This window comes from Lissotriton helveticus, chromosome 7 (genome assembly GCF_964261635.1).
Source record: "Lissotriton helveticus chromosome 7, aLisHel1.1, whole genome shotgun sequence".
In the NCBI taxonomy this organism is placed as follows: domain Eukaryota; kingdom Metazoa; phylum Chordata; class Amphibia; order Caudata; family Salamandridae; genus Lissotriton; species Lissotriton helveticus.
Genome location: NC_136068.1, coordinates 1,635,146,955 through 1,635,173,829, shown reverse-complemented (window position 1 = coordinate 1,635,173,829; position 26,875 = coordinate 1,635,146,955). Strand labels below are relative to the sequence as shown.

The 26,875-nt window shown below is 44.3% G+C and overlaps 1 protein-coding gene across 1 annotated transcript in view; it reads right to left on the bottom strand.

The window, feature by feature from the left end:
- LOC144770625 (myeloperoxidase-like) overlaps positions 1-26,875 on the bottom strand; it is a 209,658-nt gene that overhangs the window by 78,733 nt on the left and 104,050 nt on the right. The window contains exon 7 of the mRNA XM_078655311.1: positions 7,975-8,181. Within this exon, the coding sequence (XP_078511437.1) occupies positions 7,975-8,181 (207 nt within the window). The remainder of the gene's footprint in view (positions 1-7,974; positions 8,182-26,875) is intronic.

Sequence of the window (26,875 nt, the reverse complement as noted above, 5' to 3'; positions counted from 1 at the left end):
GCTAATGCTTCATTCACTGGTTGTTTTCTTCAAAGGCCATATTGTTTGCCTGACCCAGTATTGTTTCAGAGTCAGGGAACACAGTCTTTCAAGGATTTTGGAATTTCAAACAGTTGTTTTTTATTTTTGTTATTGCTGGCATCTTTGGACATGTCTTGACTATGACTTCAGGATACAGGCTCTATGCTATTTTCCAATTAAAGAAACATTTTCTATATTTTGATGTTTTTTTCCTTTTCTGGAAATGAATGACTTTTGGTTTTTTGAACTCATCATACTTCATTTTAGTTTTTCAATTGAATTTGCTCAATTTTACGATGAATTTTTACCAAATGTTGCTTGACATTGAAACCTGCCCCCTTTTTTGACACATTACCTAACCAGAATTTTTGGGCGCAGTTGATGGTTTTAAATTTAAACCTGAAAGGAAAAAGTGGCTGTTGGAGCATTCTATGTGCATGGAAGCACAGGAAATATTTGCACACTTACCTGATCTACTAACAGAAGATATGGATGAGTATAAACTAGCGGTAGCAAAACTTGAGAAACATTCCTGTATCCCGACAGATTTAATTCTCAAGAGGCACAAGTTCTTTTCTAGAAAACAGTCAGCTGCAGAATCTATTGAAACTTATCTAGCCTCATTGCGAGTATTAGCTACGTGTGAACTTGAAACCTTCACTGACCAGCTTATCAGAGACCAACTAGTAACCAGGTGCTCCACAAGGAAATGCAGGAACGTCTACTCACCTGCAAGAATCCTTTGTTTGAGGAAGTTGTCGATATTGCTAATAGTATGCAAGACTCAAAAAAGTCACTCAAAGAATTGAATAAGGACACTGAAGAGGTAGTACTTTTAGTGAAACCTATCAAGCTTACTGCCACTTAGTTGCCTGACCAGAAGAAAACATTTAGTGGAGGTGGTGAGTGTTTTCGGTGTGGTTCGAAGCTCCATGTGGCTTCACTCAAGTACTGTCCTGCTGCCGGTCGAGTGTCTCAAATGTGGCAAACCTGGCCATTTTGCTCGAGTGTGGCTCTCAGACACGTAAAAACAATGTGAAGATTGTGGATGAGGAACATGATTTGGCCCACAGTATGGCTAATATGCTTTAATGTGTAAGAGTTCATGAGAATGATTTACCTAAATTGAGAGATCAAGTAGAAAATTATGCCATTAATGACAAAAATGTGCTATGGCTAACTGATTCAAGTTCAACGATAACCATTATTTCTAAAAATACGTATACTAATAAGAATTTTACTGACAAGTTGGAAATACCAGTTATTAGTCCCTTTGGGTACAATGGTGAAAGAATTGAACGAGAAGTTCAGGGAAAAGTTATGTTATGTTATGTTATCGGGGCTTGTACAGCGCGCACCTGCCCCAGCAAAGGGGCGTCCCGCCACTTTGATCATCAGTGAAGCAGAACAAACACAACACCTGAACAACATGAGAAACCAGCTACCAGAACTAAACTAAAGGAAAAAGAAAAGTTTTAATGGCTTTCCTTAGGATAAGCAGACAGTCAATACTGCGAATCTGCAGGGGCAGGGAGTTCCATAACTTAGCAGCCAAGCAGCGAAAAGAACGCCCCCCCGGCGCGGCAGCGCTTCACCCTGGGAACACTAAGCAGGTGCTGTCCTGCGGAGCACAGCTGACAAGGGGGAACATAGCGAGTAAGCAAACTACTCAGCAAGCCAGGCATAGCAAGTTTTAAAATCTTAAAGGAGTTACACAACGTCTTAAATTGAATACGCTTCTCCATAGGGAGTGAATGAAGTCTCCGAATGATGCGAGAGGCACCGCAGAATCGCGGGAGTCCCACCAGTGCTCTGGCAGCAGCATTTTGGACTCCTTGCAACCGAAGTATTTCAGCCTTGTTTGCTCCCAACAGAAGGGAGCTAGCGTAGTCCAGGCGAGATAAAATAGTCGACTGGACAATCAGCTGACGTGTCGAAGGTTCAAAAAACTTCAGAAGAGGATTAAGATCCCGTAGAAGGCCATAACACGTACCAGCTACTTTCCTGGTGTGGACCTGAAAACTAAGGGATGAATCCACCCATACTCCCAGATTTTTTACCACTTTCTTTGTGGTGGGGATATTGCCTAGAGCAGTCGGCCACCAACATTTGCTCCACAAGCTCGTGTTCTTCCCAACCAACAAAACCTCAGTTTTGTTGGCATTTAATTGAAAGCTGTTGATAGCTATCCATTCAGCTACAGCGGCCATCCCATGTCTAAACCTGGAGGCATTCGGAGAAGAGCCGTCAGCCAAGGTTACTACAAGCTGCGTATCGTCAGCATATGAGACCATGGTAAGGTCCCACTGCATGGTGACCGCTGCCAGAGGCTGAACGTAAAGATTGAACAGCAAAGGGCTCAATGCCGAGCCCTGCGGTACCCCCTGGTTGATGGAATGGACTTGAGAGAGAAACGGGGGCGGAAACTCGGAAAGACCTTCCGGTCAGAAAAGATCTGAACCATTCCAGAGCCAAATTAGTCACCTGCCTCCTCCAGCTGCTGTAGCAGAATACCATGCAAAACCGTGTCAAAGGCGGCACTAAGATCCAACAGGATCTGTGGCGCCGTCTGACCGGAATCAAGAATGGTTTGTAGATGTTCTGTGGTGGCCAGGAGAGCAGTCTCCGTACTGTGGCCCGGGCGAAATCCATTCTGTGTTGGATCCAAGATGTTATTAGAATTCACAAACTGTGTCAGCACATTAGTAACATGTGCCTCTGTGATCTTAGCCACCCAGGGGAGAAGAGATATAGGTCTAACGTTTTCAAGCTTAGCTGGGTCCAGCGTGGTTTTTTTAAGAATAAGAGAAACCCATGCCTGTTTCCATAGTGCCGGGACAGTTGCAGTGGAGAAGGAGGAGTTAACTATATGACATAGCGGCGCCCGCATAATAGAAAGTGACTCCCTGAACTGCACCGGCTTCAGAGGGTCAGATGGAGAACCAGTTTAAATTTTACCTCCCAGCCGAGTGAACTTCTCCTGAGACATGCAAGGAATAGCTGCCAGAGTTGGCCGGGACCTAGTTCCAAGAGTCGAAATAGGGGAGTGAGTGGTCATTTGTGGAAAAGACTCATAAATAGCGTGGACTTTCTACACAAAAAAGGCGGCTAAGTCATCGCACTGCTGTGCAGACAAAATTACGGGCACGGTAACTTTCTTAGTCCTAAGGTCTTTAAGAATATAAAAAATGCACTAAGCTGGATTAGGGCTGATCTTAATTTTGTTTGCATAGTACGCTGCACGAACTTTACAGATAGTTCTATGATACTGTTTAATCATAGCGAGATAGCATGCCTTTTTCTCAGAGTCATAATCCTTTCTACAATCGCGTTCCGCTTTTTTACAAGCTTTCCTTAGAACAATCAGAGAGTCATTATACCATGGACTGGTGATAGAGGTTCGCCCTTGAAACCATTTGGCAGGTATAAGAGAATCTAAACCTTGGTTGATCCAGTCACAAAACAAGCCAAAATCAGATACAGAGTCATGCAGCGGTCCCAGAGGATTAGCAGTGAGAAAAGCATGAAAATCTTGGAGTTATCCTTATGGTTGTCTCCAATCGTAGTATCTTGTAAGAAAAATAACAAGTTAAGGATGTGCATCGACTTGAGGAGCATTAATAAGGCCCTCTTGGTGGATGGACATTAAGGGTGGGCGCAAAATCCGTTCCGCTCGCGGATTTTGCGAATTTTCTGTAAATTCGCGATCCGCGAACTCCGGCGAATTTACCGAGAATTCGCAAATCCGCGAGCGGCGGATCCGGGGGCAAAAGTTGAAGCCTGGCCTGTTGTAACTATTTTACGATGGCGCCGGCAAGCTGCCAGCGCCATCCTAAAATAGTTACTAAGTTAGCTTCAACAGGAAGCTCTAATAGATAAAATAAAGCAGGTGCTCGATTTTATCTATTAGAGCTTCCTGTTGAAGCTAATTTAGTAACTATTTTAGGATGGCGCTGGCAGCTTGCTGGCGCCATCGTAAAATAGTTACAACAGGCCAGGCTGGTGTGCTTTCTTTTCCCAAATCTAGTCGAAAATCAGCTGTGATGCTGGATAGAGGCCTTTGCATCCTTGACTTTCACGAGCGCAATCCCTTTGCTGTTCCTGTGACCAGGAGGGTCTGTCTCTTCATCTACTGCTCTGATCGGCCTCAGACCTTTTACACACACAAGAGGCATGTGCACTCGCATGGAAGCCCCGCCCACACACTCACGGCGATTTTGCGGATCCACGATCCGTAAATCCGCAAATCCACGGATCGTGGATCCGCAAAATCCGCCCATGCCTAATGGACATTCTTTGCCCCGTATTGAGGTGATGATTACCCGTTAGATGGTGTCAAATACTTTTCTAAGCTGGACATGAAATCATATCATCACCAAGTGGTACTAGCAGACTAGTCTAGGCACCTCATAGCATTTGTAACATCATCAGGGATATTCCAAATCTGCAGGATGCTGTTTGGCCTAGCGTCAGTGGCGGCTGTTTTTCAATTAGTAAATGGAGAAGTTTTGAAGGATTTGAAAGGAGTCTTGGTTTTCCAGGATGACATTCTAGTCTATGGTGAAAATGACACTGAGCACATATGTAGATTAAATGCTGTTGTATGTGCACTCAGAACCAGGGGTTCGAGATTAAGGAGGCACAAATGTGAGTTTGGAGTGGATAATGTTGAATACCTGGGTCACATGGTATCTGGAGAGGTCATTGCAACACGACCTAGGTTGCTCAAAGCTATTGAGGAAGTCACCACTTCAGTGGCTATAGAGCAACTCCAAGCTTTCCTTGGCATGTGTGAATTTTAGGCTAAGTTTATTCATACTTTTGCCACTAAAGCAGAGCCTTTGCTCAGATTACTAAAAAAGTATTCAACATTTCAGGGGATGCTCAAGAGCAGACTTTTCTTACAATCAAGAATAAATTAACCAATGCTTCATATTCTCCTTATATGCCTGGGAAACCATTGTGTATCAAAGTTGACCCCAGTGGGGTAGGTTTGGGGGATGTGCTATCACAAGTGAAAAGCACCAATGAGAATATCCTTGCTTTTGCCTCACACACACTCAAACCACAAGAATGTCTTTATTCAGTAATTGAAATGAAAATGCTGGCTTGTGTGTGAGCAGTGGAAAGATTCAAGGTTTATGTGTGGGGAACAACATTTCTGTTACAAACTGATCACAAGTCTTTAATTCTGATCATCAGTACCTATAATATTTATTCCACAGGAGCTACTGCCAGTTTAGTTACATTGAGCATGAAGCTTTTGGAATGTCATTTTGAGGTACCATACATTCCTGGGGTCAGGAATATGAAAGCTGATTGTCTGTCACATCTCCTGTCCCCTGAAAAGGATCTGTAAATATAATCCGAGGACATACAGGATGAACATTGCTTGGCAGCAAATATTGATTGGGATAATACTAATGTATTAGTGAAGAAGTCTGGAGGGAAGAATTGAGCCAAGATAGCATTCCGACAAAGATGATGGAATACATGACAAAAGGGTGGCCCAGAGAAAAATCTTACCTTTGACTTTACAACCTTACAGCAAGTTACAGGCTAAATTATCACTTGAAGCGGGTCTGATGTTCAGGGAGAACACATTAGAACCACCAAGTAATGTAAGAGAGAGATTGATGCAACTAAATCATGAAGGGCCTTTAGGCATGGCGCTTACCAAAAAAAGGTTCTGTAAAACTTTTTGTGGCCAAGTATGGATAGGGACATGTGGAGTTTGGTCAAGAAATGTTCAACATGTTTGAGAAATTACAAAGGTCTCAAGAGTGTAATATCTCCCATGGTGGAAGTTGGCAGCCCAGAGAAACTATGGGGTAGAGTAAGTCTGGATTTCCTTGGTCCATTTAGTAGATTGCCTTATAACCAGTGTTATCTAAATGGATTGAAGTCAAATTTGTGAAAAATGCTAAAACTAAAACTGTAATCACCTTTCTTAAAGATATGTTTTCCAGAGAGGGTTTTCATCAGAGGTGATTTCAGACAATGGGGTGCAATTTGTTTCGGAAGACATGGTGACATTTTTGAAAGATGCTGGTATCAAGCACAAAGTCTTTATCAGCAACAAAGTAATGGTCAAGTAGAGTGGGCTAACAGATTGGTAAATTCATTTGTCAGAGGAGCAATCATTGAGGGGGTGGATGTGGTGGATGCTATCAGTGCCATGTTATGGTCTTATCGCAATTCTCCCCATTGTATACTGGAATGACACCTTTTCTGCTCTTAGGAGAAGGGTTACTCAAGACTATTTAAAACCAGCCTGGTTAGGTAATGTGTCAAAAAAGGGGGCAGGTTTCAATGTCAAGCAACATGTGGTAAAAATGCATCGTAAAATTGAGCAAATTCAATTGAAAAACTGAAATGAAGTATGATGAGTTCAAAAAACCAAAAGTCATTAATTTCCAGAAAGGAGATTGGATCCGCATCAAATTACTGAGTGTTAAGGTAAAGAAGGGCGGGGTAAAGTAAACTGCGCCTTGCCAGGTGATGAAGTAAATTTTAATGGGCATGCAGTATGGATCAAAAGTGGACAATGGTGCAATGTTGCCAGAGTTGTAAAAGTTTCACGTCAGCATGTTCCTGACAGAGAAGATGAATGCCATCAGGCTGCCAAATCCGATATTGTGGGTGGGGAAGGTGGTTGTGTTCGTGAGAAGCGTGCAACTAAAATACGTAGGAAGTTTAAGGATTTTGTCATGACGTAATTTTATGCTGTCATGTTAATAATTGATTAATGTTTTTTTTTCTACATTCCTTATAGTTTACTGTTGATTCTATTTGTGGTTAATTTACTGTATTCTTGGACAGTGTATCCTTATTTTGGTTATGATGTTGTGGATATTTTATGCAACTATTTATGCTTTTTTATTTTTTGTTTCTTTTACAGTTATTGATATAATGAATTTAGTATGCAATATTTTGCTATTGTTTTATTGTAAATGGGGGAGATGTGTTGTGTCCTGTCATCCCTCATGCTCATCTGTGTCTGTGTTATCCGGGCTGGAGTGTAAAGCTTTGGTCGCATTCCAGGACGGTTGGAGATCGGGGGCGGACGAGAGAGGAGGAGGCATCTCAGGGTTGTTGTTAAATTTTCAATTAAGATTTCTACTACTGCCACGGCCTTTATTCACATTTGTAACAGTCTCTTAGGTTGAGGGTGATGTAGGTTAATTTGGAGAAGTCCAGGACGTGTCTGGCTGCACTGTTCTGTATGGCCTGGAGTCTTCTGAGGAGCTGGGTGGAGATGCCCGCATAGAGGGCATTGCTGTAGTCGAGGCAGCTGGTTAAGAAGGCTTGAGTGACGGTCTTTTGGGTGTTGGGTGGGATCCATCTGAAGATACTGCGGAGCATGCAAAGTGTATGAAAGCAGGAGGAGGTGACTGCATTGACTTGTTATTTAATGGTCAGTTGGGTGTTAAGGATGATGCTGAGGTTGCACGCATGGTCAAGTCGTTGTAGGTGTAGGTCTGAGTTCTGCAGGCCACCAGCTGTAGTCCCATGCGGAAGTGTCACCATCAACTGAGGAAAGGCTATCCTGAAACACATTGTGATGACTTTGGTCTCTATTGAAATATATTTTTCTCTCTTCTTCTACAGTGAACTGAAATGTAAAAGACTGAATTTTATTTATTTAATTTATTATTGTATTTGTAAAACGTAATGCATTTGGAGCAACCTCTGAGTGGTACCTTGAAAGCTGCATCTGTTCACTGCAATATACTGTCACTCGTTGAGATGGCTGTACTAATCACAACATTATTCAAACCATCATCATTCAATGTATGGTGCAAGCAATATTGAAATTTCAAATCTTGGTAGGAAATCTTACAATAACGTTGGGTATTTCCCTCACCCAGAAGCCACATTGGACATTGACAATCACCTCAATCTGCTCATTCAAACCTTCTTAAAATTATGTTCCACTGGGCCCCAACTCACCATGATAGGAAAGCAGTTTGCTTCTTTAGCACAGGTTGCCTTACACTCATCTCTAGTTTTGTCGGGGCTTGCCACAGGGCTCTCAGGAGAAAAATCGAGATCATGGTCAATCCACTGGCCCCATACCATGAACATTTGAGACCTCTCCTGGTCCAATACCACTCTGTTATCCAGATATCGAACAACACGGTTTGATACATCCCGGACCTATAGGAATAAAAAGTGGTGAGATGTTTGGAATGAATAAGGCCCAAGACATTTGTAGCTGATATACAATGAACTCATACATGACAACATTTCTCAATTCTGCATCAACTCATATATTTCAGATGATTCCAAACTCTTTAGTGCTTAACATAGACATGTGTTGTTAATATCAACTCTCTCTGCAACTATAAGACATGGCTCTGACAAATATTGCTCTGGAGGGAATCTTTAGGTTTAACTCAACTGTATACAGAGACTACTCAATGCCACAAAATTGCTTGCAATTCTCAAAGTGTAGGACGGAGTGCAAGATTTTTCTTTAGTGGCATGTACGATGCTGCAGGAATCAAAGTATGCTGCAATTTTGTGGCACTGTAACTGACCCATGTTAATATTACCCTAACCTGCAAATATGTATTGATTTTTCTAAAATCTTGTGCATGCCCAGTTCCAAATGCAGCATGAGCCTTTGAGTGGGACAGCCTGATTTCAGCCCTGGTATATTCAGGGCCTCATTTACAAGAAAGTGCGGCAGCACAGCACAGCAAGCCCTTTGGCTGTGCCAAGCTGCAACACTTTCAAAGCACATCGATGCGTCATATCTATGCACACATTTCTGCCATGCACCGATGCAGGCAACCTGGCACCATGGTTCAAGGATGCCTGCGTCACTGGGATTAATGTTTATGTGCAGGAAGGTGTCCCTTCTTGCACATAAACAATCTGAAATGGTGTTTTTCAAGCTCTATGTGTGCTGCATTAGCCCACATAAAACTTGCAAAACGTCACTTTTAATGAATGTTTATGTACAGGAAGGAAAACCTTCCTGCACATAAACAATCACTATTAGAGGTATGTTTGGGAAAGGTCCACGAGTCAAGTTCTGCCCTAATAAAACCGATTTAGGCTTTTCTCCCAGAGCAAGACATCTTTTGGACAGTAAACAAACCTCCTTGTCTTACAGAATACTTTCACACTACCTAATAATAGGTTTTGGTGGCTTCGCTTATTACATGTGTGTGGTACCATGAGCCAGTGGCCTCAGACAGAACTTGAATCAATGGGCCTAGTATGGAGTGTCAGAGGTCTCACACAATTTACGCATCAGTGGCCTAGTAATAAGCATCAATGGCCAAGAACAGTGCAGGGTAAAAGTGCATCAGTGACCCAACAAAGCACCTGCACTAATGGCTCCAGTAATAAGTGTAAATGCCCCTAAACTGTAGGTTGTCAAAGGACCTAAGTCAGAGGCCCTACAGACTAGATTGGTCAATGAACCTAGTGGCAAGTGTATGCGGCCCAACACAAGCAAACCCCAAATTAACCTGTGTTTAACCCCCTGGTAGCTTGGCACCTGCAGTCAGGCTTAACTTAGAGGCAAGGTGTAAAGTATTTGTGCAGCACTTCTAACACTGAAAACATAAAACAAGAAATATTTCACACCAACTTAAACAAATGGAGTAAACTGTAATGATTTATTTGAGACCAAAATGACAAAAATCTAATCTGTAGAACATAAGATATGCAGTTTAGAATTTTAAGTAAAAACAGCACTTAAAAGCACAAAACGCCAACTGTGGTTGGATGTACGTCGTTACAACACGATGTTTTACATCGCAGTACTTTACGACGCATGTTTTACAACGCAAGTCGTTACCACGACTTGCGTTGTTGGGGGCTGGATAGTGAATAGTTTAATTTACTATTCCAACTCCAGTCCCCGTGGATAGTAGGGAAGGAGTTGAATAGTAAATTAAACTATTTACTATCCTGGAGCGCCCCCCAGCGCAATTCGTTGTTACAACTTGTGTTGTAAAAGTTGCGTCATAAGGGAACTGCGGTGTAAAATCCGCGTTTTAAAGGATGTTCCCCACTGTGGTTATCTAGTTGTGTGTGACCGTGACAAAGTCAAAAGTTCAGGCTGACTGCATTGAAGTGAGGGCTGGCTACAGGACCAAGTCAGGCCAGTTGAACCATAGTACCTTAAATCCTGGTTTGCAGAGCTCTGTGAGATTCTGCATTGAAGATGTGCTGTGCATCAGCCATTCTAAGATGCTGCAGGGCTGTGGCTTGTGATGTTGAGTCCTGTATCCTCATTGAGGATGCAGTTCGATAAGGGGCTTGCGGTGGAAGTCCTAATTCAAAGTTGCATCATGCACCAGCTGTTTGGAGGAGCTTTGGGGTTGTGATGCGAAGTCCTGCATCACCGTCAAGGAGGCCGTCGACAAGGGGCTTTCTTTGTAGAGCCTTCACTGAGAATGCATGATGCAGCTGCAGTTCTGAGGAGTCTGCAAACTGCTAAGCGAGGTCTAGCTTCTGAGATGCGTGGCACTGCGGTGTTTTGTCTGTGAGATGCATCACGCTGCATCTGTTCTGCTTCACAGGTCCACAGCTTGGCTGGGAGAGTACCTTTAGGTCCACTTCCGAAGGGCCCGGACTGGGTAGGCACCACTAGGTGGGTAGGATTTGCAGCAGCCTGTCCCTGAGGTTCTGATCAGAAGGCTATCCAATTAGCCATGGTAGTCATTCTAGTGGTCCTGGGTTCAAGTTGCAGGTCCAGTCCTTCACTCAGGCAGCAGGACAGCTGAGTAGCAGTCCTTCTTGCAGAGCAGCTTAGCAGCCCTTCTGAGTCTTCCACAGGTCCTGAGATGTTCTGAAGAGTTGGGTCTGAGGGTCCATTATTTAAACCTGATGCCCAGTGTGAAGTAGAAGAAGGTTCTGGAGGTTTCCCCCCTCAGTGGTGCTTGAAATGCCCTGCGTCCCTGCTCTAAACCCAGCTTGACTGGGTTCACCATACATGGCCTTTGCGATGTGCAAGTGTAGTAGGTGACAACTCCTCCCCCTCATCGAGTCAGAGATGGCCCATCCAGCCAACACCTATGCCCTTTGTCTCACTGTCTGGGAGCAATACACTAAGCCCAACGGCCAGTTACATCTAACCATGGAACCCAGGATGCCGGCTTCAGCTGCAGGCACCAAATGGTTAGGACAAGAAAACGGCAACTTTCCAAAAGTAAGTATATAAAACAGCAATGGATGGAATTCTTAAATGAATCTCAGCCACTAGTAATCACAAGGGCCACAACCCAATCTATTGTTAATTTGCTCACCATGCTACCTCAGTTTGGAACTAGCTATATGCAAATCAGTCTTGACCCTTCTCCAATAGGAACCGTCCAGCCTGGACTTCAAAGCCAGGTCCTCCTTCAGCCAGAACACAAGTAACCCAGAATCTGTTTCACCCTAGTTTTGGGCTCATTAGCTAGGTACAGCTTAATTCCAGTAGCACAGTGTGCATTGTACCCACATCTTGGCATACCCGTCCCACTTAGCGCGAGACAATAAGTATTAAAAGCAGTGTTAGATGGAATGCTTGAATTAATCTACACCACTCGGGCCACATCCCAATCCATCGTTATTTTACTCACCATGCCATCTCAGTTTGGAACCACCTATATGCAAATCTATCTTGACCCGGCTCTAACGGGAACAGTCCAGCCCGAACTGCAAAGACAGGTCCTCCCTGAACTGGGACAAAAGCAACTCAGGACCGGTTTTGCCCTAATTATAGGCTCATCAGCCAAGTACAGCCTGGTTCCAGTGCACAGGACCCACGTCTGGGCATACCCGTCCTACTCAGGGAGACACAATAAGTATACAATACAGAGATGTATGGAATGATTGAATTTAATCTCAGCTACTGGTAAACACTTGGGTGTCTCGTACTTCAGCTGAAGACTTGCTGTCAACTAGCTGTAGAGGGACTACGTCCCCCAGCCTGCCAAGTTCCTCAGGAAACCTCCTGGTGCAGGAGCACAGGAGTGATAGAAAATGAACAGACGAAGATCTCCGGGTGCAGGGTGCAGGAGAGCTATAAAATGAATGGAGGCATCCTGCAGTGCGGGTGCCTTGTACTTCTGGCACAGAATCTGTTGCCTGCTAGCTTGGGTGAGACCACGTTCCCCAGCCTTCCAAGTTGCTCAGGTCACTTCCGGGTGCAGGAGCACAGGAGTGCTATAAAATCAATGGGAGAATACCAGGCCAAGAACAGGCCTGTCTGCGCCCATCCACATCCGACCGAGGCTGGGCAACCACCTCTGATGTAATCATCACGGAACATTACGAGACAAACACCATCTGGCTAACTCGGCTAATCCAGGTGAACATTATTAATTTTTCCAAATAACCTAGTACGATGGGGAAGAGGAAAGTTATGTGTACTGATATGTTGCCTCACAAACCCACAAGTATTGATGCCATGCTAGACAGAGACAAGAGGGGGTAAGCACTGATATAGCCCTTACAGAGAGTAGGCTTTCTCTTGCTCAGGGGATTGGCCAGGGGGCTGGGTTGGGTGAAACAATACACCCTGCTTATACTCCTGAGGTTGAGCGCAGGATGACCCGGGGGGTAAGAGGGAAAACATTGTCCAAGCCTGGTGTAGCTAAGACCCAACCAGCTACCTCTAGCCCTGATGAGATCGAAAGTCTTTCTGCCACAGTGGATTTCAGCAGTCCTACCATGACCCCTGAACCAGTAGTAAAAAGGAAGAAAACGTTCAATCGTGTAGCCCACTCAAAATCTCACATAGGGAAAGTGCAACTGGAAAAGGGACGAAGTCATCTTTGCTGATTGACGAGGTTTATGACAGATTGTTTCATTTACTTGTTGAAACCTTGGAGAAATAAAATTAAATGTGGTATTTATAAAGCGCAAACTGTCACTCCGGAAGGAGCCTCATGGCGCTATACGGATAAAAATAAACTTAGCAGTAGTGAATGGAGACCTAGATGAGGGCTTGCAAGAATTCATCTGATGCTTCAAAGATCCAAAGATCCAGGTCTTTAGGGCCTTCCTAAACTGCATTTCAGGTTCTATCGATCTCAATCTATTTGGCATTAGATTCAAGGCCTTTGCACCTAACACGGTTGCAGATTTCCCTCTTCGTGTTTTGAGTTTGAAACCAGGCGGTTTGAGGAGGTTTGCTGACGAAGATCTAAGTAACCTCATTGTACTTTATGGTGTGACTCTTGTTAAAAGATATACTGGGCCCAGCAGGCGAATAGCTCTAAAGGTGGTAACAAGAAGTTTCAATAAAACTCTCTTGTGTAGCGGAATCCAGCGAAGAGATTTAAGGGCTGTGAAGGCCGATGCCCTGCAAGGAAGTTTCAAGACCAATCTGGCTGCTGCGTGCTCCACTACCTGTAGCCACTTCAGGGTTGATTAATTGGCCCCTCCTGTAGTGAGGGCTGGGCCTTACTTGCACACATTGCTATGTTAGCATAGGCTTATTACAAGTTTAAACACCATTTTAACTTTTTGCTGCTTTTGCACACAACACTATATGTAACTGTTCTGGTAAGTTAGGCTGCGTGAATTGCTTCACATGAGAATGGCTTGTTTTCAACGTCCCTAGACTTACAGCTCAACCTTAGTCTGCACAGTGAGGACTGAAGCCTCCAAGGTTATCAAAACAATGTTTGGCGTTGGTCGGGCTGATCGACTCATGCACTAGACATAACATGCACGCAGCTGCAGCTAACTGAAATCCTGGCATCTTTAATATCACACTGCATGCATGATTTAGACACTCTGAAGGAAGCCTGATTCCTGAGAGACAGAGAGCTATTGCAGATCCTGATGTGATTCACTTCTGCTGATCTTGGAGGTATGGGGTCCCCTATTCAAGACTTGCACCCAGATTCATCAAAGTAAAATCGGCTCGCAAAGGGCCAGATTCTGAGAATCCGGCCCTTTGCGAGCGCTATTTTTGCATTTGGGATTCATCATCCCAAATGCAAAAATCGCAATTACAGAACTCGCTAAATTGAGAAGAATCGCATTTAAGGAATCTCAATTAGAGATTCCTTAAATGCTATTCATGAACCTTTTTAAAATTGCGAATTCGCAATATGGGGCCGCTATTTACCGCGAAGTGTAACTTCGTGGTAAATAGCGGAAACTTAGAAAAATGCACTTTAGTGCATTTTCCTAAGTTGTATGTTACACACACACACATGTCCTTTGGACATGTGTGTGCGCAACACCTGTGTACATTTGCATTTCAGGGGTGCTACAGGGTGTCCTTTGGACACCCTGGCACCCTTGAAATCGCGTCCTTATTTGCGATTCGCTAATGTAAATGTAAAAAATTTAAATTGATACTTGTATAGCGCACTACTCACCCGCAAGGGTCTCAAGGCGCTTGTACGAATACCACTGTGGAACCCATCCTGGCTTTCCCTGTGAGGTGTCCACTCATGGGCACCCCCAAGGTGGAGGCCAGGCATCCTTAGCGTTGTGGGGGACGTTGTGGAGATTAAGCAAGCTATTGCCCAGAGTTGCAGAGTGGGACTCCATGATTGGAATAGGCACCGAGGCGAGAATTATCAGGTCTGTGGAATTTTTGAGCCCAAGACCCGCCGAGGCGGGGAATTGAACCCTGGTCCCGGGCTAGACCTCTGCATCAGGGTCTGCCGCTATAACCATTGAGCCACACTTCTCCACATTCATTCCTATGGGCCATACCTCATTTGCGATTAGCAATTAGCTAATAGCAAATAAGTAAGTAGTAGAAATCGCAAAATGAATTGCAATTTCTACATGCATCCCGTTTTGCGAGTCTTTAATAGCGATTCCTTAATAATCGCTATTAAGGACTCGCAAAAGAGGACAATGATGAATCTGGGGGTAAGAGACCTTCTATATTTTATAAAACATGGGGGCATATTATCAAGACAGGCAATAAAATGATCACCGTTTTAGCGGCAGAAAACTGCCGCTAAAACGGCGATAATGGGCTTGATAATATGCTCTATGGAATTCCAATTGAAGTCCATGTTAGACGTCCTTCACATTTAACATGGGCTTCAATCGGAATTTTATCGCCTGTCTTGATAATATGCCCCATAGTTCCAAGCTAGGGAGGGTGGCATACTAGGTGCTATATAACCTGTTCACACCATCATTATAATATGATTTCTCCTTTTGTGTTTTATGGAATTGTAACAATGCTGATCGTATTATTTTTAATCATATGTCTGCTTATGCTCGCAAAAATACTGCATCTTAGAGCACGTCGTTAAAATAAATATTTTAAACTTTATCGTGTCTCTTTCTTTACCCATGTTGTGGACTAGTATGAGTATATAACGAAAGAGTGTTCTTGATTCCCACCATTCCTGAGAGTAACCTAAGTCGCATGTTCTGGGTTGTCTAATCATTGGTACCTTTGCTATAGGACGAAGAGCTAATGTGACACTGATGCTAGTCGGTTCGGGGTTTCCTAGGTACTGAGGTGAGTTTTTTGGTACATCACAATTCACTGATGTCCTAGGTCTCTGTGCATAGTTCTGTGTGAGCAGAATCCCTGCACTGCCATAAGGCTGTTACAATAGTCCAGGCGTGAAAGTATCAGCGCCACCGCAACTGTTTTCCTGGCTGAAAGAGGAATAAGATCAAAACATGTTTTCAAGGTTTTAACTAAACTAAAGTAGGTCCCAGCCAGCCTAAGTGCATGGGTTTTTAAAGAGAGGGAGGAGTCGAACAACACTCCCAGAGTTTTAGCCACTTCCACAGTGGAAGGGGGGGCTGGTATATCCTCAGGTAACAAGGCCTTAGGTTGAAAGGATTGTCTTTTCCTATCAGCAGGATTTCTGTCTTGTCTGTATTAAATTGGAGGTGGTTGTTTTTCATCCATTTGATGACCTCTGTAAGGCAGAGTTTAACATTTTCTTCTGCATCCGTAGAATTTTTATCAAGGGACAGAATCAGCTGCGTATTGTCAGCATCAGATGTTATCTCAATCCCATATGTTGAAATAAGGGAGATAAGTGGCGCCAGGTATATATTGAAAAAAAGTGGACTGAGTGAGGAGCCCTGTGGTACTCCTGCAGTAATGGTGCGTTCTGAAGACAGGAAGGGGCCAAGAGAGACCGCTTGCCTCCGGTTGGTCAGGAAGGACTTCATCCAGGCCAGTACAGTGTCAGAAATGCCACAAGATTTTAGTCTGGCCAAAAGTATGTTGTGAGAGATGGTATCAAAGGCAGCAGACAAATTGTGCAGATTCTGTAGAATGTTTGGGGTAAAAACCTGACTGTCAAGGGTGGAAGGTCTGAGAGGTTTCAAAAAAGTTTGAGAGCTCATTATATACCATTCTTTCAGTCATTTTACCCAAAATAGGTAGCACTGGAACCCAATAAAAGATTGTTTAATAAGCATTGAAAGCACTTGGCAACACTGTTAAAACCACCTGCCACTCCTTCTTTTTCCGGCACGATCTGCATTTGGTTCTTCGATTGCGACCGTTGTTGTCAAAGCTCAGAGTAAGGATAAGGCACCTGGCATTTCCACTGAGAAAACAGCACCTCCACAAGTCATGTCGAACTTAACACCAGCCATGTGTAATGAACCTAGAGGAGCCAAGGCTGGCACTGTCACCTGGGTTGAGGGGGGAGAAGGTTCTACTTCAATGCCTTGTCATCCTGCTACAGTATCCCAAAATAACCAAAAGCTGTCTATGCAGGAAATAAAACCTAGCACCACTATCGTAAATCTTCCCCCTGAGGTTTCTCAATATGTCTTGGTTAAGGCGGGAGTGCCCCCATTGAAGAATGGCCAAACAGAATTGTCGGAGCAAGTCTGGAATAAGGTGGCTCATTGGCTTGGGGCTAATAGAAATTTTAAGATGTTGGTGGGGATTTACCTTTTAATGGTCCAATGGATAAGATTGATTGGAACTGTCCATCAAGACATACCCGGCAATTTTAATACCCACTCGCTAACGGTAATGAGGTCAACTGACAGGGTGTGCTCAGTTCAGTCTGATGTTTCGGCTGCAAGGTCTTGGACTGTGGATGTCTTGTTTTCATCTGACTCGATAGTCCAGGTATGTGTAGGCCCACCCCTAAACTATCTAATTTAAATGATATTGCTAAAATTGTGTCTGTTTCAAGCCAGCTCCGTCCTTTATCAGTCTTGATTTGGAGCATTGTCGGTGTGCGTTTTAGTATTTTACTCTTAGAGTGGCAAGCGTTCATAGGAAATTATGACATTTTGCTATTTCAGGAAACGTGGGACATTGATCCTATTGCTTATTAAGGTTTTGTGTGTTTTTACTAACCCTGCAGTTTCCTCTATCTCTATCTATTTGGATTAATTTGCTGCTTGAGGGTTGAGCAGAGCTTTTACAATTAAAGGAAAATAATTTCCAAGTAGTGGTAGACCAGGGGACCCTGGAGCTATATCTGGTTTATTTTTGATATAATGAATTTCATAATCTTTTCAACAATAAATTCCCTGTAGTGTTTGATTATATTTCTTCCATTATGGAAGTAAACGCAGGCTATCAACTGTATGTTTGTCTTGCAGGGGATTTTAACTCCAGAACTCCCAACCAAAAGTAAATACCATACTAAAAAGATGATGCTGGTGGGGACATCTGATTTGTATAATGCAATGGAGTTAGCTGGCAGAGATAACTTAGGGGTGCCCACGTTTAGTGTGAGAAATTGGTATACAGTTATAAATTATGGATTTGTCTCCCGTAATCTGATAAATTGCTTGTTATATTACACCATTGTACCTTCTCACTTTGGTGACCATAATCCCATTGTAATAACATTTGACATCTTAGTTAGAAAGATTCCCAAGTTAGCAACTGGCTTTATTGTGATCCGACTATCTAAGGATAAAGGGATAAAAAAAAGTCTGAATCTGTGTGATTTCTGAAGAAGGTAGTTGAAGAGAATATCAGTCAAACGTTGTGGTGCTTAGCAGAGCCTGGAGATCAGGGAGAGGTAGTTATCGCCTTTCTAGGTCTTTGTGACAAGATTAAAAAGTCCCTCAGTAAGCCCCACAGACCTGCGGCACAATGACCATAGTGGTTTGATCATGTGTCCTCCCTAGCAAATGGCTTATTGCGTAGAGCCTTGGTTAAGAACCCTGGAGTCCACGCTGAGGTGGCTTTTATGCAGTAGTATAAAGTAGTATTGGCACACAGGAGAAATTAAGCTATCACACAAAAGTGGGAGGATCTAACTAACAAAGCTCACATAAAGGACGGTAAATTGTTTTGGAAAGCCACGTCTAGTCTGCGCTCCTTAGACCAGACATCTACCACTATGTTTTGTCCCATAGAGAGAGATGTGTGTGTTGAACACTCTGTTAAGATTTATTCAGATACTGACCTGAACTTTCTACCCTTATTCAGCCAGACTCCTGACTTTTAAAATTTTAAACTTCTCTCTTCCTGAAGTTACGGTAGTCTCCATCGATTTAATCAAATGTAATTTGAATATATGGGATCCCCTGTTAACCAATGCTTTTAAATGGCTTGACTCGTTTTACCATACCAAGATCCTAAGCGACCTCAACTATAGTCCCCATCTTTAAAAAAGATGGTCTCTCAAAGCCCCAGTTATCGCCCAATCTCTTTGATCAACATACCAGCAAAGATTCTTGGTCAAGTTCTTTATAACAGGATTCAATATTGGGCGCTCGAAAATAACATTCTGGACCCTTGCCAATATGGCTTTTGGCCTGGCACTGGCACTGTGGAGCAGTGTCTAAATTTGAACCTACTGATTGGCAAGTATACAGTGGCTAAACATTACACAAAAATGCATGTGAATAATATGTATAATACTGTGCAAAAATCCTGTAACATGGAAAACGCAATTAAAACGAGTTAAAAAAAATATACAGTGGCCAAACAGTCCCTTTTATATTTAGGTTTCATGGACTTCTCCATGGACTTTGATTGCGTTAATCGTAACAGGCTTTGACAACTCCTTCACGTTGTGGGATTTGATGGACCCTAATTCATATACTGGCCTTGCTTCATTGTAACAGCACAGCAAGGGTATATGGTACAGACAAAGAGGTGAAGTGTCAGATATTATCCAGATCAAGAGTGGAGTGTGCCAAGGGTGCATACTTGCCCCATTAATATTTATTTTATATATTAACGATTAAGGCACTTATTTGGCAGCCAACATCCTGGATATTCGAAAGATAAATGGTACCCTGCTCCCAGCATTTTTGTATGTGGATAACATTGTTTTAGTGGCCGGCACACCAAAGGCCCTGTGAATGTTAGTTCATACTTTTGTGAACTTTTTGTCTAAGCTCGATCTATCAACTAACTTTTTAAAGTCTTTTCTAATGACGTGTGGCCCCAAGAGATACTAAACTCTTAAAATCACAGTGGGTTCAAACACCATATTAAGGACAAAAACCTTCTCTTACTTATGTGGTACTTTTAGTGCGACACGATCCTGGGTGCTGCACATTTTGCATAGCAGGGCAAAATTGTCTAGATCAACAGGTTCACTTGTTAGTCTTCTGCAGCCCTTTAGTGGGTAGTCGCTGGTTCCGGTGCTACAAATGTATGCTGCACAATGAATGTCCCCCAACAGCCTCCTTTGGGGTAGCTGTTTGGGATTTGCTGATTGTAGGGCAATACCGAGGGAAGAAAATATTTGTACAGGAGATTTTTGGCTCTCCTTGCATCCTCTTCACATTATATTTGTCATAGTGACCTGGGTCTGACCTATCTGAGTGATTTTATTCGAACTAGACCCCGATTATTGTGGCTTTCTATTTGGCGCACTGATGAAGCATCTTCAACAAGGGCCATAATTTCCTTCAGTTTGGCATGTGACAAGGGCCTCTTAATTTCTTGCTTGTCATTTATGAAAGATTCATTTGATGGGTTTGGCCTTTCCCACACATTTTATGACACAGCTTCATGCATTGCTATTGATAAAAAACAGGTGTCCTCATTGGTGCTAGCTCAATTGCATGATAAGAGGGTCAGGGTATAAAACAACTATTGTAAACTACTTGCTGCTAAATGTGGGTTTCATTCAGACAGTTACTCGTGGAAACCAAGAAGGAATTGGGAATGTTATTTTTTGTTCCGGTTTAGGGCGCAAACGGTAAAGTACCTTTGCTCATTTCTCCTGAGGCGGAAGCCGGGAGCCACTAGCTACTAGCACCTAACCTTAAACATTGTGAGATTGAAATACTCTGTTTATTTTAAAACGAACGAAAGGAAAATCACGAGTGAATGGGTGTGTGTTGATTTTAAAAACCTCCGTTCTCCTTCACCAGCCTCCTGGCCACAGCCTCGCAGCGGATTTAGCGCTGCCGAGGACACTCATTCTAAACAAATATTGCCGCCATTTCCCGCCTCACCCGAAGGCCACGCCCACGTCCGGGGCCACGCCCACCAGCCTACATAAGACGCGAAAGCCCTGCGCATTATCAGAAGCTCATTTCTCCTGAGGCGGAAGCCGGGAGCCACTAGCTACTAGCACCTAACCTTAAACATTGTGAGTTACGATTGAAATACTCTGTTTATTTTAAAACGAACGAAAGGAAAATCACGAGTGAATGGGTGTGTGTTGATTTTAAAAACCTCACCGTTCTCCTTCACCAGCCTCCTGGCCACAGCCTCGCAGCGGATTTAGCGCTGCCGAGGACACTCATTCTAAACAAATATTGCCGCCATTTCCCTCCTCACCCGAAGGCCACGCCCACATCCGGGGCCACACCCCTCCCCCTTAACTTTTCTCACTATAAATTATGTGTATCTCTCGAACGCACAGCGGGCGAGCGCAGCGGGAGCGACGTTTGCGCGCCGAAGGCGCGCCTAAGGCAAGCCCGTCTGCGCCCGTCCGCGCCAGCTCCGTGCCGAGGGCCAGCCATGCTGTTAGTTCTCCACCTGCCCAGTTACTAACATGGACCAGAACACAGCTCCTAGACCTATGTAAGACATCCTGCTCGTCTCCTACGGCTTGCAACTTTCCCCTACCCAGCCCTTTCTTTCACAAATGCCCTAACTGCTCTTTCTCTCTATGCCCCGCCTGGACTCGTCCACGCAAATCCGCTGACATTAAACCCCCTCCCACCAAAACTTACTCCATGGGATTAGTGAACTGCCGCTCTCTACCCGGCCACGCCAATGACATCTGGCTTTTACTGTCCTCTACATCCTGGGACACATTATTTTTAACTGCGACCTGGATCAAAGACTCCTCCAACCCTGACATCGCCCTAGCCATTCCTACTGGTTACAGCTTTACCGGTCTTAACCGCGAAGGCTCCAAACCAGGTGGATAAATCGCTGTGATCCTAAAGAATCACCTAAAAATTACCTCCAGGAAAATTGCAAACATCAAACCTATAGAAGCTCTATACTTCGCAGTCACAGACTCCACTACTGCCATCTCCTCTGGGATCTTGGCCTACATCCCCCCTAACACTCCTCAACCTGCCATCCTAGAGCTACTGGCAGTCACGGCAGATCTCTCCCTTAAACACCCTCACTTCATGGTACTGGGAGACTTCAACCATCATGTGGATGTGAGCAACTGCAACCGGCGCCGCTCAACTACTGGAATCTATGCAAAACCTAAATCTATCACAAAGGGTAAAAGGCCCCACTCATACCGCCGGGCACACCCTTGACCTTATTTTCTCAAACCACGAGAAACTTAAAATCCTTCCCCCTTTACCTCTGACATGGTCTGACCATTACTTAATACCTTTTGAGGTTCCCCTAGCCCAATTTATCAAACAGGAGTCCGCCATTAGAACACAAGGCAGAAAATGGCACAAGCTCTCTTTAACTGCCCTAGAGCAAAAATACCTCAATAGTCTTAACCCGCTGCCGGACGATCTGGACGCAGCGGTGCGTACACTAAACAATGACCTCACATCTGCAATAGAGAAAATTGCCCCATTACACACCCTTACTTCCCGCAGACAAAAACCTTCTGCACCATGGTTCACACAAGAACTCAGGGCACACAGAAGCAAGTGCAAAAAGTTGGAACGACTTTGGAGACAGAACTATGACCCGGTAGCCAAGGCACTCTACAGACAAAGCCTTAAAGAGTTTCGCAAACTCAAACACCACTCCATGAGCACTTACTTTTCTGACACCATTGCCAAAGCAAAGAACTCGACCAAGACTCTTTTCAATATAGTGAAAGACTTCACTCAGCCAAACGCACTAACTGCTCCAGCACCCATGTCCCAAGCACTGAGTGAAAATCTATCAAACTTTTTTGAAGAGAAAATAGTTAACATCGCAGCAACTATCCGTCAGAATGGCCCCAACAGTACTGAAGACCTTGACACGAACTACAAATATGCTTTTACAGCATTTCAATCACTTACTAAGGAACATGCCATGAAATTATTTTTGGAATGCAGATCAGGCTCTCCTTTGGATCCTGCCCCAGCCCTAATCTTGAATGAAATTGTCCCCTTAATCATTAACCCCCTACTCGAAATCTGGAACTCCTCCTTAACTACTAGTGTTGTCCCCTCTGCCTGGAAACACGCATTGCTAATCCCAATTAAAAAAAAAGCAGGCATAGACCTCATTGTCTAAGCAACTACCGACCGATCTCACTTCTGCCCAAACCCGCCAAAGTACTCGAGAAAGCTGTTCAAATACAACTATCGAGCTACCTTGAATCAAACTCCTTGTTTCACGATACCCAATCAGGCTTCAGACCGGACTATAGTACCGAGTCAGCGCTACTTGAAGTATCCGAGTCAATCCGTGAATGCACGGATAGGGGAGAGGAGGCCATGCTGGTCCTCCCCGACCTATCCGCTGCATTCAATACCATCTCGCATGACAAACTACTGACTCGCCTGCAAGAGATAGGTATCGGCGGGCCTCCCCTCTTATGGGTAAAATCATTTTTCACAAACAGAACCCAACAAGTGATGCTGGGATCCTTTCTCTCTGCCAAAAAAACGCTGATTTGGGGAGTTCCACAGGGCTCCTCCCTTAGCCCGCTCCTCTTCAATGTGTACCTCAAGCCACTGGCAAAAGTTGTCGAATCCTGTGGCATCAAAGTTACCTTCTACGCCGACGACACCCAACTGGTGTTCTCCTTCAAAAACCACACTGAAAAATCTTTCGACAACTTTTGCCATTGCATGCTGAAGATCGCCTCATGGATGTCTGAGAACAACTTTAGGCTCAATACTGATAAGACTGAAGTCTTATTTTTTAATCAGAAATCACCCTTACCTCCTAATATCTGGTGGCCGACCGAACTCAACCCTTCCCCAGTACCAGTCCTAGCCGCCCGAAACCTAGGCTTTCAATTCGACACCTCTCTCTCCTGTAAAACCCAAATCAGCAAAGTTACCTCTGCCTGCTTCGGGAAGCTACGAATGTTAAAAAAAATCATCCCCTACTTACCACTAGACTCTCGAAAAACAGTAGTCCATGCCCTGATTACTTCCCACCTAGACTACGCTAATAGCCTGTATGTAGGTGCTCCATCCTACCTCATTAACCAACTACAGAGAGTCCAGAACGCAGCAGCCAGGCTGATTTATAACATTCCTTATCGTCACTCCATTTCACCCCACCTAATCAAACTCCACTGGCTCCCAATAAAACTGCGGATCCAATTCAAAGCCTTAACTCTGGTTTTCAGAGCCCTCAATGACCGAGGCCCTACATATCTACGGCGCAGAATGAAGTTTTCACAGGCACAACGTAACCTCAGATCCAACCACCTCCGCCTTATGATATGCCCCCGTTTTCGTCTTGCTCGCACGGGAGGAAGGGCCCTTGCAGTTGTCACTTCCAAACTCTGGAATCAGCTGCCCACAGAGTTAAGATTCCTGACATCAGAACCCCTGTTCCGAAGAAAACTAAAGACCTGGTTCTTTTCTCAGATCTAAATTCACCTCACTCCTCACTCTCCCCCGACCCTCCTGAGATAATGTCTTCAGCGCCGGGACACCTCCGTCGGAGGTAGCTGCGCGCTCTACAAAATACTAAATAAATAAATAAATTTGTTTTCCTATAGGTACCAGTCGAATTTAGACGCGGGTATACCCATGTCACAATGTTGCTAACGAATCAATGGTCCATTTTATTTTCTTCTTACATCATTTTTATGAATTGTATGCCAAATCTTTTCTGGACCCATTTCTGAGATCACGGAATTTAAGACATTGTGTTCCAGCTTATCTTTTTCTCCAGCGGCTTTTGGATGAGGAAACTTGCACTGTTGCAAGTAGATTCCTACTCACTGCTGTATGATTACGGGGCACTATGCACTTTATTTAAACTGTGTTTACAGCGTTTTATTTGGATTTTATCGTGTGATATAACTTTTTAATGTCTATCAAATGTGGATGTATTTTATTATTGTTAGGCTTTTTACCTATTTTTATGTTTGCATACTTTCATGATTGTATTATCAGCTGAATAAAGTTGTTTAAATCAATCAAATTAAGCAATCACTCGGCCGCAACCCAATCCATTGTTAATTTGCACAAAATGCCACCTCAGTTTGGAACCAGCTATGTGCAAATCAGTTGTTGCCCTGCTCCAATAGGACCCCACCCCCCAGGGCCTTACGTATTTTTAAGGAGGGGGGAGGCACATGGCTTCCCACCATCCTCCCGAGCCTCATTAGGCCCTGGGAACCCAATACCCCAGGGCCATTTTTTTTGTTAAAAGGGAGGGGGCTACATGGCCCCCGAGCCTTGGGCCCTGTGAACCCCATCACCAAGGCCTTTTTTTATTAAAGAGGAGGGGGCCGCATGACCCCCATTCCGAGCCTTATTATGTTCAAGGAACCCCCATCCTCAAGGGCTGTTTTTTAAGTAAACTGGACGGGCCTATGTGCCCCCCTCTCCGAGCCTTATTAGGCCCTTTGACCCCATCCCCCAGTGCCGGCTTTTTATTAAATGGGAGGGGGGCTGTGTGGCCTCCCTCTCTGAGTCGTTCTTGGCCCTGGGGACTCCCTCCCCAGGGCGTGCATTAATTAAAGATGGGTGACCTGGTGCCCAAACAGGGAACCACCATACACATATGCTGGAGCCGGCTTTGCTCACACCCAGAAGAAACAGCTATTGATACTGCTCCCTCCGTGGAGAAGCAGTATTATGATCTGTTTCCCTGCCAGCATCAGTGTGGGTAGGGAAACAGCACCGTGCCGGTGTGGGCAGGGAAACCGCTGCTGAGTCCCAGTGATGAGCTCCCCGGGACACAGTAGGTGAGTGAGCCCTGGGGGATGGGGTCCCCAGAGGTTTAATGGGTCAGGGAGGGGCCCCTCTCTCCCTTTTTTCAATAGTAGCAGCCCTGGAGGATTTACTCCCCAGGGCCTTTCAAAGGCTAGGGGATGGGGCTATGGAGCCCACCTCTCCTTTTTTGTAAGTTTGAGCCCTGGGGTGGACTCCCTGGGCCTAAAAATCGCTTGGGGAGGGGGAGTCATGTTAACCCCATCACATTTAACTGTAGAAAGCCGCTCCCGGGATGGCGTCCCCGGGGTCTTAAATGGCTCGAGGAGGGGAACCATGCGGCCCCTGGGGGGCTCCACAAGGTCTAGATAGGCTCAGGGAGAAGGACCCGGGTGAGCCCCTTCCCTTATGGCATTCGAATCAGAGGGTGTTTCCCTGGGGCCTATAACGTTGGTATTTTGGACCCAGTCCTGGATCCTCTGGGTCCCCTTCATGTGGCCTGGGGTGGGGGCAGGAAATCCTAACCCTGCCCCCTTAAATCACTTTCTATTTAACATTCAGACAAGGGACTATGGGCCAGATGTATCAAGGGGTTTAAAGTTCGCAAACGGGCCGATTTGCAGAATAGGCCCATTTGCAAACGGGAAAAAACCTTTTGAGATGTATCATCCCAAAAGGCCTTTGCAAAATAAGGATTAGCAAAATTTGCGAATCCCTATTTTGCGAATGCATTTAAGGAATCGCAAATTGTGATTCCTTAAATGCAATTTTGGAAGGACCCAAAATTTGCGATCTGGCCTCAAGGAATCGCAAATTACCACCAACTTCAAGTTGGTGGTAATTTGTGATTTCCTAGAAAATTGCACTTTTTTACATTTTTCTAAGTACCATGTTGCACAAATACATGCCCATAGGGCATGTATCTGCGCCTCATGTGCACACACACATATTTCAGGGGTGATACAGGGTGTCCTTTTGGCATGTATATGCGCCACATGTGCACACATGCAGGGGTGGAACAGGGTGTCCTTTTGGCACCCTTGAATATGCATTCGCAATTTGCGGGTACCTATTTGGTACTTGCAAATTGTCAATGTCTTTTTATTCATTCCTATGGCCCTCAAGGCCCGTAGGAATGAATGGGAAGGTATTCCCTAATTGCTAATTGCAATTTGCGATTCGCAATTAAGGAATATGTAGGAATCGCAATTATTATTGTGAAACCTACATTCATTGCATTTTGCGAGAGCTTTATAGCGAATCGGTACAATTCGCTATTACAGACTCGCAAAATACAATGAAGATACATCTGCCCCTATGTCCCCAAGTCCTGTAATGGCTGCGACATTTTTCAATTTTTCTGGCAGTCAATCAGAGCACTCGCACCTACAGGAGTCTGGCTTCCACGGGAGCGAGATGGCCCAAGGGAAAAAATATTTGTGCTCCTGTGACAATCTCTCAAGCCTCTTGCGGTCCCAAACGTCTAGCTATACAAATATTTTTTAAACTTAATATCTTAAAAACTATTGAAAGGATGTACACCAAACCACAAAAAGCATAAGCAGCGGACCAAGATCAAGCTTCCTGACAAATTTGTGTAATTCTGTTCACCAGTTTTTGCAGTAGCGCTTCTTAAAGAAGTCTATGGAACATGCATGGGGATTTTGAGTTTTGGGCCCCC